The sequence below is a fragment of the Mya arenaria genome, chromosome 3 (genome assembly GCF_026914265.1).
Source record: "Mya arenaria isolate MELC-2E11 chromosome 3, ASM2691426v1".
Classification (NCBI taxonomy): domain Eukaryota; kingdom Metazoa; phylum Mollusca; class Bivalvia; order Myida; family Myidae; genus Mya; species Mya arenaria.
In genome coordinates, this window is record NC_069124.1 from 52,425,648 (window position 1) to 52,442,047 (window position 16,400).

At 32.5% G+C, this 16,400-nt stretch overlaps 1 protein-coding gene across 2 annotated transcripts; it reads right to left on the bottom strand.

Annotated features, from left to right (window-relative positions):
* Positions 1–10,625: 10,625 nt before the first annotated feature.
* On the bottom strand, positions 10,626–16,400 carry LOC128227064 (uncharacterized). 2 transcript variants are annotated; one of them, XM_052937266.1, is made up of 8 exons: positions 16,188–16,400; positions 14,573–14,656; positions 13,874–13,936; positions 13,704–13,787; positions 12,907–13,108; positions 12,669–12,746; positions 11,963–12,040; positions 10,626–11,878 (listed from the first exon to the last, which is right to left on the bottom strand). In XM_052937266.1, exons 1-8 carry the CDS (start codon positions 16,301–16,303, stop codon positions 11,525–11,527), a joined length of 1,059 nt encoding a protein of 352 aa, XP_052793226.1. In that variant the 5' UTR covers positions 16,304–16,400; the 3' UTR covers positions 10,626–11,524. The 2 variants fall into 2 exon arrangements, with proteins under 2 accessions (XP_052793226.1, XP_052793227.1); XM_052937267.1 differs by lacking the exon at positions 14,573–14,656.

Genomic DNA, 16,400 nt, shown 5'->3' on the forward strand with positions numbered 1-16,400 from the left:
CCTTCTGCACAAACTATCTTCCGTTTGATTAATGATCAAGGAAGTTGTTTTATTAAGTCAAATAGTGAACTCGCTTACTGATAATTATTATTATTGTCAACATTAACTGGTTCAAGGTGGATTAATTTAGTTTTGATCAAGGGGATGTAACTACGTTTGATTTTTAAAGTAGTTCCCCGAGATGATATTTTCGATCATTCATTTTTCAGTGATTTATTTTCACTGTTGTCATTTAAATGATAAAACTCCATTTTTCACACAAAACCATGGGAGAAAATACGATCTTACACTGAAACTCGCTACGCGTATGATCGATATATGAGTTTATTGATACCTTTGATATATTTCATATATTTAATCGATTTTAAAAATAGATTCAAAAACAAGATGCGGAGTAAATTTTGCTTTATTAGGATATTTGACCACGTGATGTTTATCTACAGGTAGTTGGTCATATGACCACGAAACCGGACTTCTTTTCTCTTCGGAAATATCAGAAGAAAAACGCATACACCACTAACGAATCGTATCAATAGGCCGCCAAAACCGAACTCAACAGTCCCTCGCTCAGAAAATGCCATCACTGTGCATGTGCAAAGACAATCGGCCAGAAAATATACATGTAAACTTACCCCTCCAAAAAATGCAGAAAAATGTGCAGCATCAACCGTGATTTGTGGAATAATTGTAACATAAATATATAATTGTTTGTCGTCTATTCCAAGTTTATACAATAGTTAAACATTTTCTGTTTTGAATTGATATCGAACTTCTAAAATGTAAATACTCTTACTATACATGTATTGAGTAAATGTGGACAATTTTGATACCTATATTTTGGGATAATTAAATACAGCATGGGTAGTCGGCTGATATCAATGTGAAAAACAACAGATGCACCCTTCTTTAAAGGAACTTGCTAATTTATAAGTAATTTGTCGTGTGTTGATAGCAATGCAATATAATAAATATATTACTAGGTAAGTGCCGTGGATGTAAAAGGTTTATCTGGCAAAGCAGACGTCCTCTGCCTTGCCAGATAAACTTTCACCATCCACGGTTTGTATTAATCAGCAAGTTCAGCTTATACGATTGAGCTCATTTAGGCGAGTATTGTCATCGCATTGATGTTTTGTATGTTGACATATAAAATATTAAACTAAATGCTGATGGAAACTATGTTAAACGTTTTATCTAAAGGCAAATATTTATATATGCGAATATCTGTCGTTTGGTTTAAACTGACGTGTTTCTGAGAGTGCTGAATTACCTCCCCTATAAATCAATTATGTAAAGATGTCCTTCAGAGGCAAAAAACTAGTTGTCGGTGTTTGATTAAAACCGTTCATTGATAGTAAAAGTAAATGCAACACTTTAAGCAGTGTTACGTTCGGGTGAGTAAGTTAACGTTTAACAAAGCTCAGCGTTATCGTCCATAGTCAAATGAGCAGCAGATTCACTGCAGAACACTTCGCCATGTTCCCAAATATCAAATGCCAAAGATGTACAGTTGAGTCCGAATATAATGAGTTTTTCGGGATCTTTCAGATATGTTCATTATATCCGGAGTCCTTTAACTCCTTTTATCAGGATTGTGTTTAACGAACTGTATTATATGACGAACAAGACTTGTTAACTCATGTCGCATGTTCAATTATTGAAACCACACTTCATGGCATTTTTTGTAATCAAAACCAACAAAATTCAATAAAATTACAATAACTTACAGCCGTAATCTGTTCCTTGGGCACCATTGAAGACTTCTTTCTCTTGTCTTTCAGCGTTTTCAAAGTTTCTGTAGTACCCTTTAAAGTTGGATGAATACATTTACAAAACGAAAGTTAATATTTTGTTTGATGGTAAATGTGTACAAACTTGCTTAAGGTATATTAAACAATGTCGATTAAAATCACATTACAATGTCATAAACAGAAATGCTTTTCCTTGGAATTAGGAAGAATTCATATTCAATCTCCTTCGGTTCTGCATCCTTTTTCGACCACAACTTTATATAAACATACCTACTTATATATGTATGTATGCACTGTGCTGTTTGTGGAATTTTGTGATGTTTTTCCAAATTTCTTGTTTGTGATTTTTCATTGTTGTGTTCTATGGCTTTGGTTTTTACACAGTGGCATTAAACCGGGTTTATGTTTAAACATTTTGCTACTGAGCTTGTTTCTGTAGTTTTTCACATAAGTATTCTTCAGTCAATTGTATAAAGATGGGTAAATATTGAGGTCATCTTGGTCATTGGAAGGAAAGAAGTTAATTGATTGGCCAATTTATATCCAATAATAGCGACAGCAGTTAAAATATATACGTGAGAAACTAGCTAAAAGAAAGTATCCAAGTTTAATTTAGGTCTGCAGGTTCGCATGCATTCGTTCATGTTTAAACTCTTTCAACACTTCTCTTAATTGCTCCAAATCCTTTGCAGCTTTTTCCTCACATGCTTGGAATATATTCTGAAAGAAACATACTGATTTAGTATTATAATATGTTAAATATCTTAAATGTGTATACATTATTATTTTTTATTTGAATGTATATTACAGATTACTCGCGATTGTAAATGGCATTCATTTGATTGCAAGTATACTTACAATAAATAACCCCAATATCCATGTTAAAGAATCCTTCTCTTTCCATTTCAGAATTTTCGTCAACCCTTCGTAACATTCAGTCCACTGATTATCGTAGAGTTTCGAGTATCTTTCAGCCATTCTGGTGGGATTGTTTTGGTCGCTAAGGTCGGCAATGTTCGGGTTGGAGTCGGTAACCTGGGCACTTATCACAGCACTCAGTCTGAAGTGATATTGTACACAGTACATTTAATACAGTTTGAATACGTTTTGTTCAAATATGAAGCATTCTTTCCTTGGTATCGTGTATTAACCTTTTATCATATTAATATTAAAGATGCACTTTTACTCCCAAATAAGACCACAATTACTACTTTTGTTTTAATATTCTGAAAAGGATGATGTGTCGAAAGCAATGGTTCTAATGAAGGATACCGAGTTTAATTGGAAAGAAATGTGCATAAAACACGGTATATCTACCTTATGAGTCAATTGTAGATCACAGTGAATCCTTTAGCATTCACCAATCAATTTTTTTTTGTTATTAAATACAGAGATACAAACTTGTTATCAGTAATAAATATTTTCCATAAATGCATTATTTAGTAAGTAGTTAAAGGTTAATCAGTCATAATTGATGTCTGTTATACACGTGTATGTATTGATTTGAATAAGAGTGTCACTTTAATTGATAATGAAAAGTCATGCTAGAAAGTAGTGAAAAGTAACAAACTTTATAAAAATCAACAAACATTTTTTCATTTTTCATATATTTTAAGACAAATAACAATATATCGAAATAGGAACTGCATAACCTTGTCCTCAAATCATCTAATTCGTGTATAAAGTCTTCTCTCTCAGCTGTCAGATCCTGTATCTTCACCTCCTCTTCTTTAATCCTGAACAAATAAACATACATATGTATTTTTTGGAATGTTAGAGTCTATAACATGTAGAATTTGTTGATCAACTGAAATAACGATTGCTCAAGTATAAATCCAAACTTTATATTCAAGCATCGACGATGTAAATTAAGCAAACTCATAAGAAATGTGTTACCTGTTCCGCAGCATTTTTATTTCAGCTTCAAGCAATTGTATTGTTTGCTTTTTTTCGTCATTTCTGAAATCAGAAAGCATCCGTTTAACACATTCTTTGTTCAATAATATGCTTATCCGGAAACGAGTTTAAGTATATTAGGTTATCGTTGACTTTTTTAACTTTTATAATGCTGTGGAAAGTGGTATATGACAGGACCTCTAGTCAGATACATAAGGTTAATAAATAACGCATATGAACCATCTAACTTCATTGAAACAATCATAGTTATGTAAATCACGTTTTCAACATTCGATTCAACAAAACCTGCGACGGACACGTGACTAAAGATAAATTTGTCTTCAATCATTTAAGATTGAGGTCTTCGATAAACGATCGCAAAATCTCAAAATCGATTATCCATACGTGATGGTATCTGTATATATAGAATAATAATATATAACATCAGTAAATATATCAATTGATATTCAGCTAAAAGTAACTTATCACTGAACAATTATAGTATAAACAAAACACATTATAAGTTGATGCGTTGATGTTAAGTTAGCGTAATGCACACGCGTAAAATTAAATAAAATGCAGATTATGATAATAAATACAAATTTTGAATTTAGAATCTGACAATGATCAAGCTAATAACAGTGTAAACAATACTCAAGTTACAGCAGGATGCATTAAATGTTATCAGATCGTTTCAAACTGATCGCCACTGATGCAAAACTTTCGACAGGTGTTCATAATATTGTTTTACCTCACCCACCCCTCAAAATTTTTCAACAAAATAGCGTTGTCCTCATCATTACCTGGAAATCGACCTGTCTTCAAACAAAACAGACTGGTCTCTGGCAGTAAGATGACTGAATATCAATGTATCATGAAACACATTCTAAAACTAAGAAATATGTTTTATATCCAATGATTATCCGCAATTCTTTTGCCAACACATTCGACCTTTCAAATTTTCATTTAATACATGGCGGCATAGAAATTTGATTATGTATTCATGCCCCGCTTAAAAGTGTTTTCGTTATTTTTTTGGAACATAGATAAAAACTTCATTGATTACTGTTCATAAAATCTTTGCACTAAAAAACGAACGAATAATAAATTATAAAAAAAATATCAGCGAACTTTTTGTCAACTAACAGGAAATAGAAAATTGACAGCTACGTTATAGGCTATTTTAAAGATAGAATTTGCGTGAGGGGCGTCCCACGGTTAGCGGCGTAAAAACACCCTTTTCAAAAAAGGGGCCAATTTAGAAAATAAATAAAAGTACTAATAAAACTCCGAAAAAAAGCATAAAAGAAACAGAAAATCTGTTTATTTCAATGTAAGATCGTATTTCATGAGTGTCATAAAAAACATATCTTCACGAGTGGCTCTTTTACTGATATATTTGGGATATTAGATAGGACGCTTTTCTGGTGACCTGTATCACGTCGAGTTCGGTGTGTAAACACATATCCGTCGAGACCACAGTTCACCAGACAATCGTTCTATCGTTATATTCCATTTATTTTATACCTGCCTATTTAATTATTCCTTTTTATTTTTTCGGTTTCAATTTCATTTAAATTGAGCGCCATCTGTCAAATGCGCGTATGAATTAGAATGTGTTACGCAGTTTTGTGTAATGACGGTAAGGGATGCTACTACAGCGAAACGAAGTCAGAAGTTACAGAATTCACTTTATTAAGCAAAAACCGAACAAAATGTTTTATGTTTTAGCAAAATTGACAATTTGCTAATACGAGAACAATTATTAAATGTCACAGCACAAAAGAAAAAAACGGTACTTATTTTACGAGTATACACTAATTGTCCTTTCCTGTAGACGTGGAGCGGCCATTTTTAACAAAGTAAATATTCGTGGGATTTTTTGACAATCACAATATGCAGAATTGAGGGAAGTTCGTGAGTCAATCGCTTGTTCTATCGTTGACGCGAATTCGCCTTCTTTTTTGTATTGGCGAGCTGCTCATATTTATGATAATAAACATGGATAATGCATAAATTTATGGACTTCGAAATGGCAAACAACTAGTTCACTGAACACGCTGTCTAGATAGATTGGAAGTGTTCTCTGCTTCGTGCGTATCCTCATGGTTCTTTCAAGAACATGAGAACTATGTTCCTGAATATTTACATGCTTCTTGATCGTGTGTAAAGTTAGATAGTTTAATGTTTTTAAAAGTTAACAGGTATTACTCGTTTTTTTGGTCACGCTATTTTTAGCAACGCGAAAGTAGCTCTGAGATTACACACGGTACTCGCATGATACGGAATCAGAAAACGACAGTATCATGATACAGATTTTTCAACATGGCGTGCTGTATTTTCACTGTTGGATATGTAAAAGGAATCTGATAGGCATATAATATTGATTACATTTAAGAACTTGCTTTTTTATTTTTATTTTTTCAAGAAAATCTTCCACGCGCTTGTTTTTCGTAAAATGCAGCCATCATGGTATATTTGAACATTGTTTTATCTAAGCAGAACCGCATTATGGCATACCCAATTTCTTTTTAAAACACTGTTATTGAAGCATGACTCTAACATCACAAAATAAGCAGATTGCATGTGCAATAGGAACGGCTGTATATATTTGCGATACTATCAGGTACAATACGGCAATTGAAACGTCGATCAATATAGAAAAAGAAGGTCCAATCTATTTGAATTACTGCTATCGCAATGGTTCTCATTGATTACAACAATTATATATTTCATTGCTTCCATTTTAATTCCGTCTTTTTATTGTAGCAAAAGGTTATGATGTTTTTGTTCAGTTGACGTTTTGACAATTTTAAAGTACAATGTATAACTTTCACAGTCAAAGTGCTACTTCAGTTCACATAATTATATTCCTATTTATGTGAGTATAAAGACAGAAAGCCAACCATTGTGAATGCTGATCATCGATTATATCTCTATATCAGACAAATTAGACAAACCGCAATGTATTTCGGTTGATTCCTTTGTTTTTCCTACAACCACAACCACAGTTTAACAGCTAAATATGTTTTGTACTCACCATGAACTAAGTCGATAAAGTAAACATTGGCAGATATAGAAGACATATGTATTCATTTATCTGGGACAGCTACCTTCTGTTTCATCTCTGATAAGGAAGTTGTTTTATTATGTCAAATGTTGTACTCGCTTATAGGTAAAGGGATATCATAACATCTCTGAATTGCGGATTTACAACCGAGGGCAAACGTACTAATTGTCAAATAAAATGACATTACGACACAGTTGATCATTATAATCAGAAGAGTATTTATGTATCCCATATCTGAGTACTATATTTATAAAGAATATGTATGTTGCAAGCGTATGCCATAAAACCCTGGAGCCTTTTCGAATTCTATAGTAACCGCTGAGTCGAACATTCCAATGTGATTTATATCATAGCGTCCATTGGCATTTCAAGAGATGCAGATTATTATCGGTTAAAGCATATTAATTATATGTTGCATAGACCTACATGTATTTTGACTGTTTGATTAAAGATTCACTCATAACGAAATTACCAATGTCAATCATTAAAATCGAAAGTAAAACTCACCATGGACCACTTTCGTAAACATCAAAGCGCTCAAAACGCTGGGATACTCAATGGGTCTGATTTTATTTCAATAATCGCAATTGTTTTCAAACATACAGCTCTGAATATATGATATACAATGTAATAAACACTTAATAAACTGTTTAATAAAGAGAAAATATTTAAATTAAACAAACACATATATAAACGTTTTATTCTTGGCTTTATTTTCTTATATATATATATAGGTTAGACATGAATACTAGGTATGAAGAGTAGAGACCACTGAGTGACGAACTACTAGCATATACAGAGTTTCCACAATTAGTCTAGAATTTTAGGGATGTTATATACGGATCCATGGAGAGTTGAACTACTAACATATAAAAAAACATGACTTCGACAAATACATTAGAGGCAGATCATACGCGAAAACTTTTACGGTTTTGCTTAGTTAACGGAAAACATATCGTCAACTTATATTTCGATTCTGCCATCTTTCTATTCAAATTACGGATATACAAATAGTTACTTACCTTTTTGCACGGCCAGTGACTTTAGTGTCCATGATAGGAGGCAATGCATGTCTTTCTACAAATGGGCATTGGTCCATGCCCTTGACACCATGTTCCGAATGTTGAGATGGTTAAAACAAAAAAAAATACTTCTTTTATGCATGTACATAAACCATAATGGAGTGCGCGTATATGTATTTACATATTTAGTTGTTAATGTTACGTTCAAGCTACAAATAATCGAGTATTGATTTCAATATCATTTTTCAAATAATTGTGATTGGAATTCGTCCCCAACGATAGAAACGTCATATTACAACGGAAAAAAAGCATATGGAACTCACCACAGTTTTTTGTAGAACAGAAGTTGAACTTGTCCATCCCAATATGCACAAGTATTTTAAAATGTTAGGGGATCGATTTGTTTGAACAAGTTGGAAAGAAGATAAGAACACTGATAAATGAACTGGTTTTCAACCGTCTGATCAATATTTTTATCAGTGCAAAAGCATACAATAAACGCCAGGGATATAAATCCTAACGATAAAGCGCGATATTATTAAACCTGGCATTAAGAAAAATTAAAAATTGTTATGTTAACAAAGGGAGTTAACGGCTGAAAACATTGGGTTGTGTACAAAGCTAAATTAATTTTCCTTCTTAGCTGTGTATCGACGGATGGACATAATGGTAGCCCACGTGTTATTTTGATATCAGTTGAATGTTTCCTCTGAGGGGCCCTCCTATGAGTTTCTGGTCATTTAAGTTGTAGGAGTTAACCAAGAAATTATTTCAGTTTAATTCTCTTTTGTGCACTTGACTGATCAAGATAGATGGCATGCTTTGGCAGTTTGATGGTTTTATTAATGTTGTTGGACGGTGTTGGAAAAAGTGTTCTATTTTGTTAAAAATTGGAAGTTGGTTGTACAATGAGTAATTGTTTTTCTTGGTATTTTGGATTTAGTCAAATCTCTGTATTTTCATAGCAGTATCCGGACCACCATTACTAGTTGCGTAAATCTGTGATGAAGTTTTGTGACGGATGCGAGGACACTCGTTGTTATTGTTGTTGTTGTTGTTGTTGTTGTTGTTGTTTTTGTTGTTGTTGTTGTTCTTCTTCTTCTTCTTCTTCTTCTTCTTCTTCTTCTTCTTCTTCTTCTTCTTGCAGTTTGTTTTGTTGTTGTTGTTGTTCTTGTTGTTGTTGTTGCAATGGAACTTACATTATGTAATCGCACATAAATAAAATGGTATATTAAATATATCGAATCCGCTTCTGTGTTGTTTTCGCTTACAAATTTAATAAAAATGTGTTAAAAACATATGGAGATTACAATAACGTAAATGCGTAGCTAGTCCCATGAAAATGGCATGATGTGCCCCTATATCGACACAGAAAATAGACTCGTGTTCGTATTAACCATAAATTGTTCGTAGCTCTATGTGACAGTCTGTCTCAGAATTTCCAATTCGACGGTCTGTCATCTAAGCGCTTGTGCTTCTGTAATTTTAAGGCGTTTTAGCTAAAAATGCAATCATTCTAAAAAAATAAATAAATAAACCTTGACTCAAATGGCATTTTCAGTATCAAGCGGTTGAGTTCTACAATTATATGCACACATTTTAAATTAGATTTTTTTTCATGTAACATTTCACCATATTTCGGCATTTTGTGTGCTCATCAAAATCACTTAGATAAGTGGCAAATATTCATTCTACAAAAAATACCCACATATATATACTACACTTCATATTATTCATAGAAAAACAATAGCCGTCTCCCCCCCCCCCCACCGCCCCCCCCCCCCCCAAAAAAGTGTTGGATTTCCTATCCGAATAAAGCATGTCCGAATAATTTTATTGCGTTTTTTTTTCAATTTTGTTATCATTCGTATGTCTTTGCTCGCTTGTACCAAAATAAAATAGCGATATTTACGCTCTAACTATAGCCTGGTCAGATGGATTATAATCCTTCCTATTTATCGCTCTCAACCACTCCCGTTTCACACACACTTCTTGCATTGTCTATATTCAGACAAAAAAGACATCGATTACAAAAAGCATCAATTCATCAACATTCATAGGTGATTTATCGTTTATTTACACCTTACTTCACTTCAGTATTGCTTATCAAATGTCTTTATGTTCATATAAAAAATTAACAGGTATATTTCATTACGACTCAATCACCAAGTCATAGACGTAGAATTAATGTCTCCATTACATTTTGCTCATATTCAATCGCCAAACTTCAAAAATGTGAATTCGTCTGCAGGCAGTTGCGAATGTTAAACACATCAATAGAAATTGAATGGATACAAAAGGTTCATGACATGGACATTTCCTTGAAGAAAGCCAACATTTCATATACTTGAAACCACTGATTTTAAATGAATTATGAGCATTTAATTTTCGACTACCGACACCACACACTCTCATTTGATATCATATCTAAAGATTCGGGGATTCCCCAAGTCAAAAAACTAGATGTCGCAGTTTGATTGAGACTGTTCATTGATATTTATGATTAGTGCAAAATTATAAACACTTCTACCTGTGATGTTGTTATTTTGCTTTAAACAAAGTTAAGAAGTTTAGTGTTTACTGATATTAGCCAAAGAGCCAATATACTGCAGAATACTCACTCGCGTTTCCAACTAAAAAGAGCCAATGATTTTTCACTGATTTTTTTTCTAAAGGAAACATCGCCCGGGTAGAGAAAATTAGAGTTGAGCTTTCACATTAAAATGTTATTATGACCTAATCGCAACTTTTAAAACGAACTGTGTAGTCCTGCTCAATTTCCCACAAACTCTTTGCATTTCCATTGTCTAACACCGAACTCACCTAATGCATGAACCTTTTTTGTGCCAGACAAAGCACTTCAGTAAAGTAACAAAACTAAAAATGTACAATAGGTAATCATAATTTATTATACCACATAATGGTGAATTATTTACACCAATGTGTTAACAAAGATGACAGGTCGCTTTTGTAAAACATCAATGTAATACAAATATAATTCGGAAATATGCACTGAACTGTACTTATATTAGCAGTACATTATAAATTTTGATGTAAGAAAATCAAATTTCTGTTTATCAGTAGTTTTTAGTTCGTCAATATCAAGAGCCAAAGATATACAGTCGAGTCCGAATATAATGAGCTTTTCGGGATCTTTCAGATGTGATCATCATATCCAGGGTCCCTTATATCCCTAGTACGAACTTACTCCTTTTATCTGGATTGTGTTTAACGAACTTAATTATATAACGAACAAGGCTTGTTAGCGCATGCCTAATGTTCACACATTTGAAACAACACTTCATGGCATCAGTTCGTGTTAGGTTTCTTCAGATAGTTCATAGTCATTTTTTAAGAAATTAATTCCCAAGTAGTAAATTATAAAATTAATGTCAGCCATTGCTCTTACAATATGCATTATGTTAGAAATTTGTTTCAATCTAATCGCAACCTTTAATTCGAATATTGTACACATTATTAATTTTCCATGATTGATAAATATGGAATGTCATTGTATAACAACGATATTTCCTTACGCATGAACGTTTTCTTCTCTTAAAGAATACATCTCTAAACTAACACAACTTAAATGATATTTAAAATAAACACAAAATCAGTTTAACATCATGATTTCGAATACATTGATACTAATGTGTTAGCAAAGATAATAGAACGCTTTTGTAAAAGAATCAGTGAAATACAAATAGATACAAACTAATAATTATAATAATGAATATTTAATGCAATTTCATTTCTATTAAAAAATGATTCCAAACACATTGGCTCTAAAAGTGTGTGTCAATTGTTTCAGTATTTTCTCCACTGCCTCCTACCATTGCTTGTTGGTCTTCACTTTGCATTTGATCAACAAACCCCTGTGCTATGCCTTTTGACAACAAAGGACCGTCTTTCTTGAGAAACAACACAGGCCAAACGACATAGTCAACCAGTTTGCCTTTCTGTGTGTAGTACTTGTAAAGGTTTTTGTCCAGAGGTTGCTTATGTTTGTTGACGTTACTGTCCACATAAACTGGTGGGTCTTGTACAGCCATAAGCCAGCAAAGCTCAACGCTTTCATTGATAAACTTCTCTGCTATGGCGATTTCTTGTTTTTTCTCGGCAAAACGACCGTCCAATTTCTAGTATAACAAACGAACATTCTTTAGTATAAGCAGTTTTTTTTATTAAAACCTACAAAATTCAATAAACTTACAATAACTTACAGTCGTAATCTGGTCCTTGGGCACCATCGAAGATTTCTTTCTCTTGTCTTTCAGCGTTTTCAAAGTTTCTGTTGTACCCTTTAAAGTTGGATAAATACATTTACAAAACGAAAGTAAATATTTTGTTTAATGGTAAACGTGTACAAACTTGCTTAAGGTATATTAAACAATGTCGATTAAAATCACATTACAATGTCATGAACAGAAATGCTTTTTCTTGGAAATAGGAAATATTCATATTCAATCTCCTTCGGTTATGCATCTTTTTCTACCACAATTTCATACCTTGTTTTTTATATACAGTATGTATGCACTGTGCTGTCTGTGGAGTGTTGTTGTTCTTCCATGTTTCTTGTTTGTGATTTTTTTGTGTTTGTGTTATATGTCTTTGGCGTTTACCAGTTAAGCCGGGTTTATGTTTTAACTTTTTGCTACTGAGCTTATAGCAATAGTTTTTCACGTAAGTATTCAACAGTCAATTGTATAAAGATGGGTAAATCTTTAGTTCATCTTGTTCATTGTAAGAAAAGAAGTTAATTGATTGACCAATTTATATTCAATTAATAATGTTTACCAATCAAATCATTAACGTGAGAAACTAGCTTAAGGAAAGTATCCAAGTGTAATCTAGGACTGCAGGTTCACATGCATTCATTCATGTTTATGACAGTTTATTTTTCTAAAGTATATAATAGTTTATTCTTACTGACTGAAACTCTTTCAACACTTCTCTTAATTGTTCCAAATCCTTAGTAGCTTTTTCCTCACATGCTTGGAATATATTCTGAAAGAAACATACTCATTAAGTATAATAATATTTAATTATCTAAAATATATATACATTATTATTTTTTATTTGAATGTATTTAACAGATTACTTGCGATTGTAAATGGTACTTGGGCGTCCTTGTTACAATGATTCATTTGATAGCAAGTATACTTACAATAAATAACCCCAATATCCATGTTATAGACTCCTTCTCGTTACAGTTCAGATTTTTCGTCAACCCTTCGTAACATTCAGTCCACTGATTGTCGTAGAGTTCCGAGTATCTTTCAGCCAGTTTGGTGGGTCTGTTTTGGTCGCTTAGGTCGGCAATGTTCGGGTTTGAGTCGGTAACCTGGGCACTTATCACAGCACTCAGCCTGAAATGATATTGTACACAGTATATTTAATACTGTTTGAATACGTTCAAATATGTAGTCGTCTTGCCTTGTTATCTTGTATTAGCCCTGTATCATATAAACATTAAAAATGCACTCTTACTCCCAATTAAGATTTTACCACAATTACTACTTTTGTTTTAATATTCCGAAAAGGATGATGTGTCGAAAGCAATGGTTCTTACGAAGGATACCGAGTTTAATTGGAAAGAAATGTGCATATAACACGGCATATCTACCTTATGAATCAATAGTTTATCACAGTAAATATGTTATCATTCACCAATCATTTAATATTTTTGTTTTGTTTTTTTGTTATTAAATACAGGGATACAAACTTGTAATAAATAAAAAAATATAAATGCATTATATAGTTAGTAGTTAAAGGTTAATAATTGATGTTTGTTATACATGTGTATGTATTGATTTTGAATAAAAGTGTCACTTTAATTAATAATGAAAATTCATACTAGAAAGTAGTGAAAAATAACAAACTTTATAAAAAATCAACAAACCTTTTGCATTTTTCATGTATTTTAAGACAATTAACAGTATATCGAAATAGTAACTGCATAACCTTGTCCTCAAATCATCTAATTCGTGTATGAAGTCTTCTTTCTCAGTTGTAAGATCCTGTATCCTCACCTCTTCTTCTTTAATCCTGAACAAAAAAAAAACATACATATATGTATTTATTGGAATGTTAGGGTCTATAACAATTAAGCCAACTCATAAGAAATGTGTTACCTGTCCCGCAGCATTTTTATTTCAGCTTCAAGCAATTGTATTGTTTGCTTTCCTCCGTCATTCCTGAAATCAGAAAGCATCCGTTTAACACATTCTTTGTTCAAGAATATGCTTACCCGGAAAAGAGTTTAAGTATATTAGGTTATCGTTGACATTTTATTTTACTTTTATAATGCTGTGGAAAGTGGTATATGAAAGGACAACTACTAGTCATGCACATAAGGTTAATAAATAACGCATATGAACCATTTCATTCCATTGAAATACAAATAGTTGTGTAAATCACGTTTTCAACATTCAATTCAACAAAACCTGCCACGGACACGTGACTATAGATAAATTTGTACGCGATCGTTGAAGACTGAGTTCGTCGTTAAACGATCACAAAATTTCAAAATCGATTATTCATATAAGTGATGGTATCTGTTTACATAGAATAATAATATAGAACAACAGTTAATATATCAAATGGTATTCAGATAATCTATCACTGAACTAGTTTCGTATAAACAAAACACATTATAAGTTTTGCATTTATGTAAAGTTATTGAAATGTACACTTGTAAACATTCAAATGTAGATCATTATCGAAAACAATATTGAATCTAGAATCTTACAATTGATAAAACCAATATCATTGTAAACAATATCAATGCCGCCATTCTAAAAAAAAAAAATATAACCGCTTCGAAAAAAGACCTTCTCTTTGATCCCTTATCAGACGTTCTATTCCATATTGCCGCCTTTGGTGTTGTTGTTGCTCCGTACGTCGATCTATTGGCCCTAAACAATATAAATTATTAACTATGCAATTTGTATAAGTAAAAAAAACTCGTATAAGTTGCTGGAGGCTCTTAATATGTCAACTAAAATTGTCAACATGTACTGAAACATTTCTTCGTACCTGATTTCGTTAGTCATACTTTTTTTATTGTTTTTACGTTTCTAGGTATATTGATGGAATGTTATGTCACTAATGAATAACGCGATGAGCGTTTTAACGTGTATGACAAAGAACGGCATTGCAAATGTTATACATACTGAAATTAAAAACTTACTGTTTATAACACCGGCTGTATGTAAAATTCGATAACAGGGCTTAAATATCACACTATATTCAAAGCCTTACTCAAGTTACTTTACAGCATGAAGTATGATACTACGTGATGTAAATGTTATTAGATTATTTCAAAATGATCGCCACTGACGCAAAATTAAACACATTAACGATACAGATATTCACGAAGATTTAGATATTGTTTGTTTAGAAACATTTATGGTAATTTAACGTTCAATCCTAGAAAGGCTTCGGAACAGATAATTGTTCATGAACACCACCTATTAAATGAAAATGTATATAATGGTTGAAATGTTTGTGTTTGCTTGCAAGTCAGGCCAATTTAAAAAAAAACAAACATGTTGCGCCGTTGAAATATGTACGCGTAAGAAACTAAAGCAATGTGAATACGTGTATATATGTATTTTCTTTACAACCTGGTCTAGTTGTTGACATATTGTTTTCATCGATATTGATTAAGCTAAAATGAATTGTCTTTGAAATAAGTGTTGGATTGATTTGAATTATAAGATAGTATTGTCGATTTTTCTTTCAAGAAAATCTTCCAAGGGCTTGTTTTTCTAGAATGACAGCCATGGCGGCGTTGTTGTTTTCATACTAAGATGTTAAACATTAACTTTAAAGTTATGTTCCCATACTTGAAAATGAATAATAAAGAATAATACTGTTTACATAATTGTATGAAATGTTATCAAGCCAAAATAGCCTATGTTGACTTTTGTAATTTGACCTACGGATGAGCGTTGTGAGTGGCATGCATAATTATTGTGTTGTCGTGCTTCTTATCGTCCTCCTTGTATAGAATAAAATGTCAGTTTTCCAAATTAAACTATTATGTAATCTAATACAGAATTTTATTATGGTACACTCGCATTCCTTTTAAAGCGCTTGTATTGAAGATATATCAGATTTCAAGTTAATTGAAATGGAACGTGTGTATAAATTGGCGATGCATGCAGGTACGCCACTTGACTAATACAGAAATAAAAAGTCAAATGTATTGAAATTACTGATATCCCAATAGTTTAAAATTGATTTCAACAATAATATATTTTATCACATCCATTTCAGTTCAGTCTTTTTATCTTTAAATAATGGTTATCATGTGATTGTACAGCCGAAACTCAAACACGCATTGTTGACAAGTTAAAACATAACTCCGCACCTACGCTAAATGCTTCTTCAGTTCACATTTATATCTTATTCTGTTAAGATTAAGAGTGTAGGTCAACTTACTGTGAATCCTGATCATCGACCGTAGATATCGTTTCATTATCAGACGCATTAGACGACTCGCACAGTTGTTCGAATGAATCCTCTTTGTTCTTCGGACAGCAACAACTACTGCCCATGGCGTAGAAGGTTGTTTTGTCCTCACCACGAACTAAGCTGATGAAGAGGACACACCTACAGAAGACACGTTTATTCCGATCTCGCGAACAATTACCT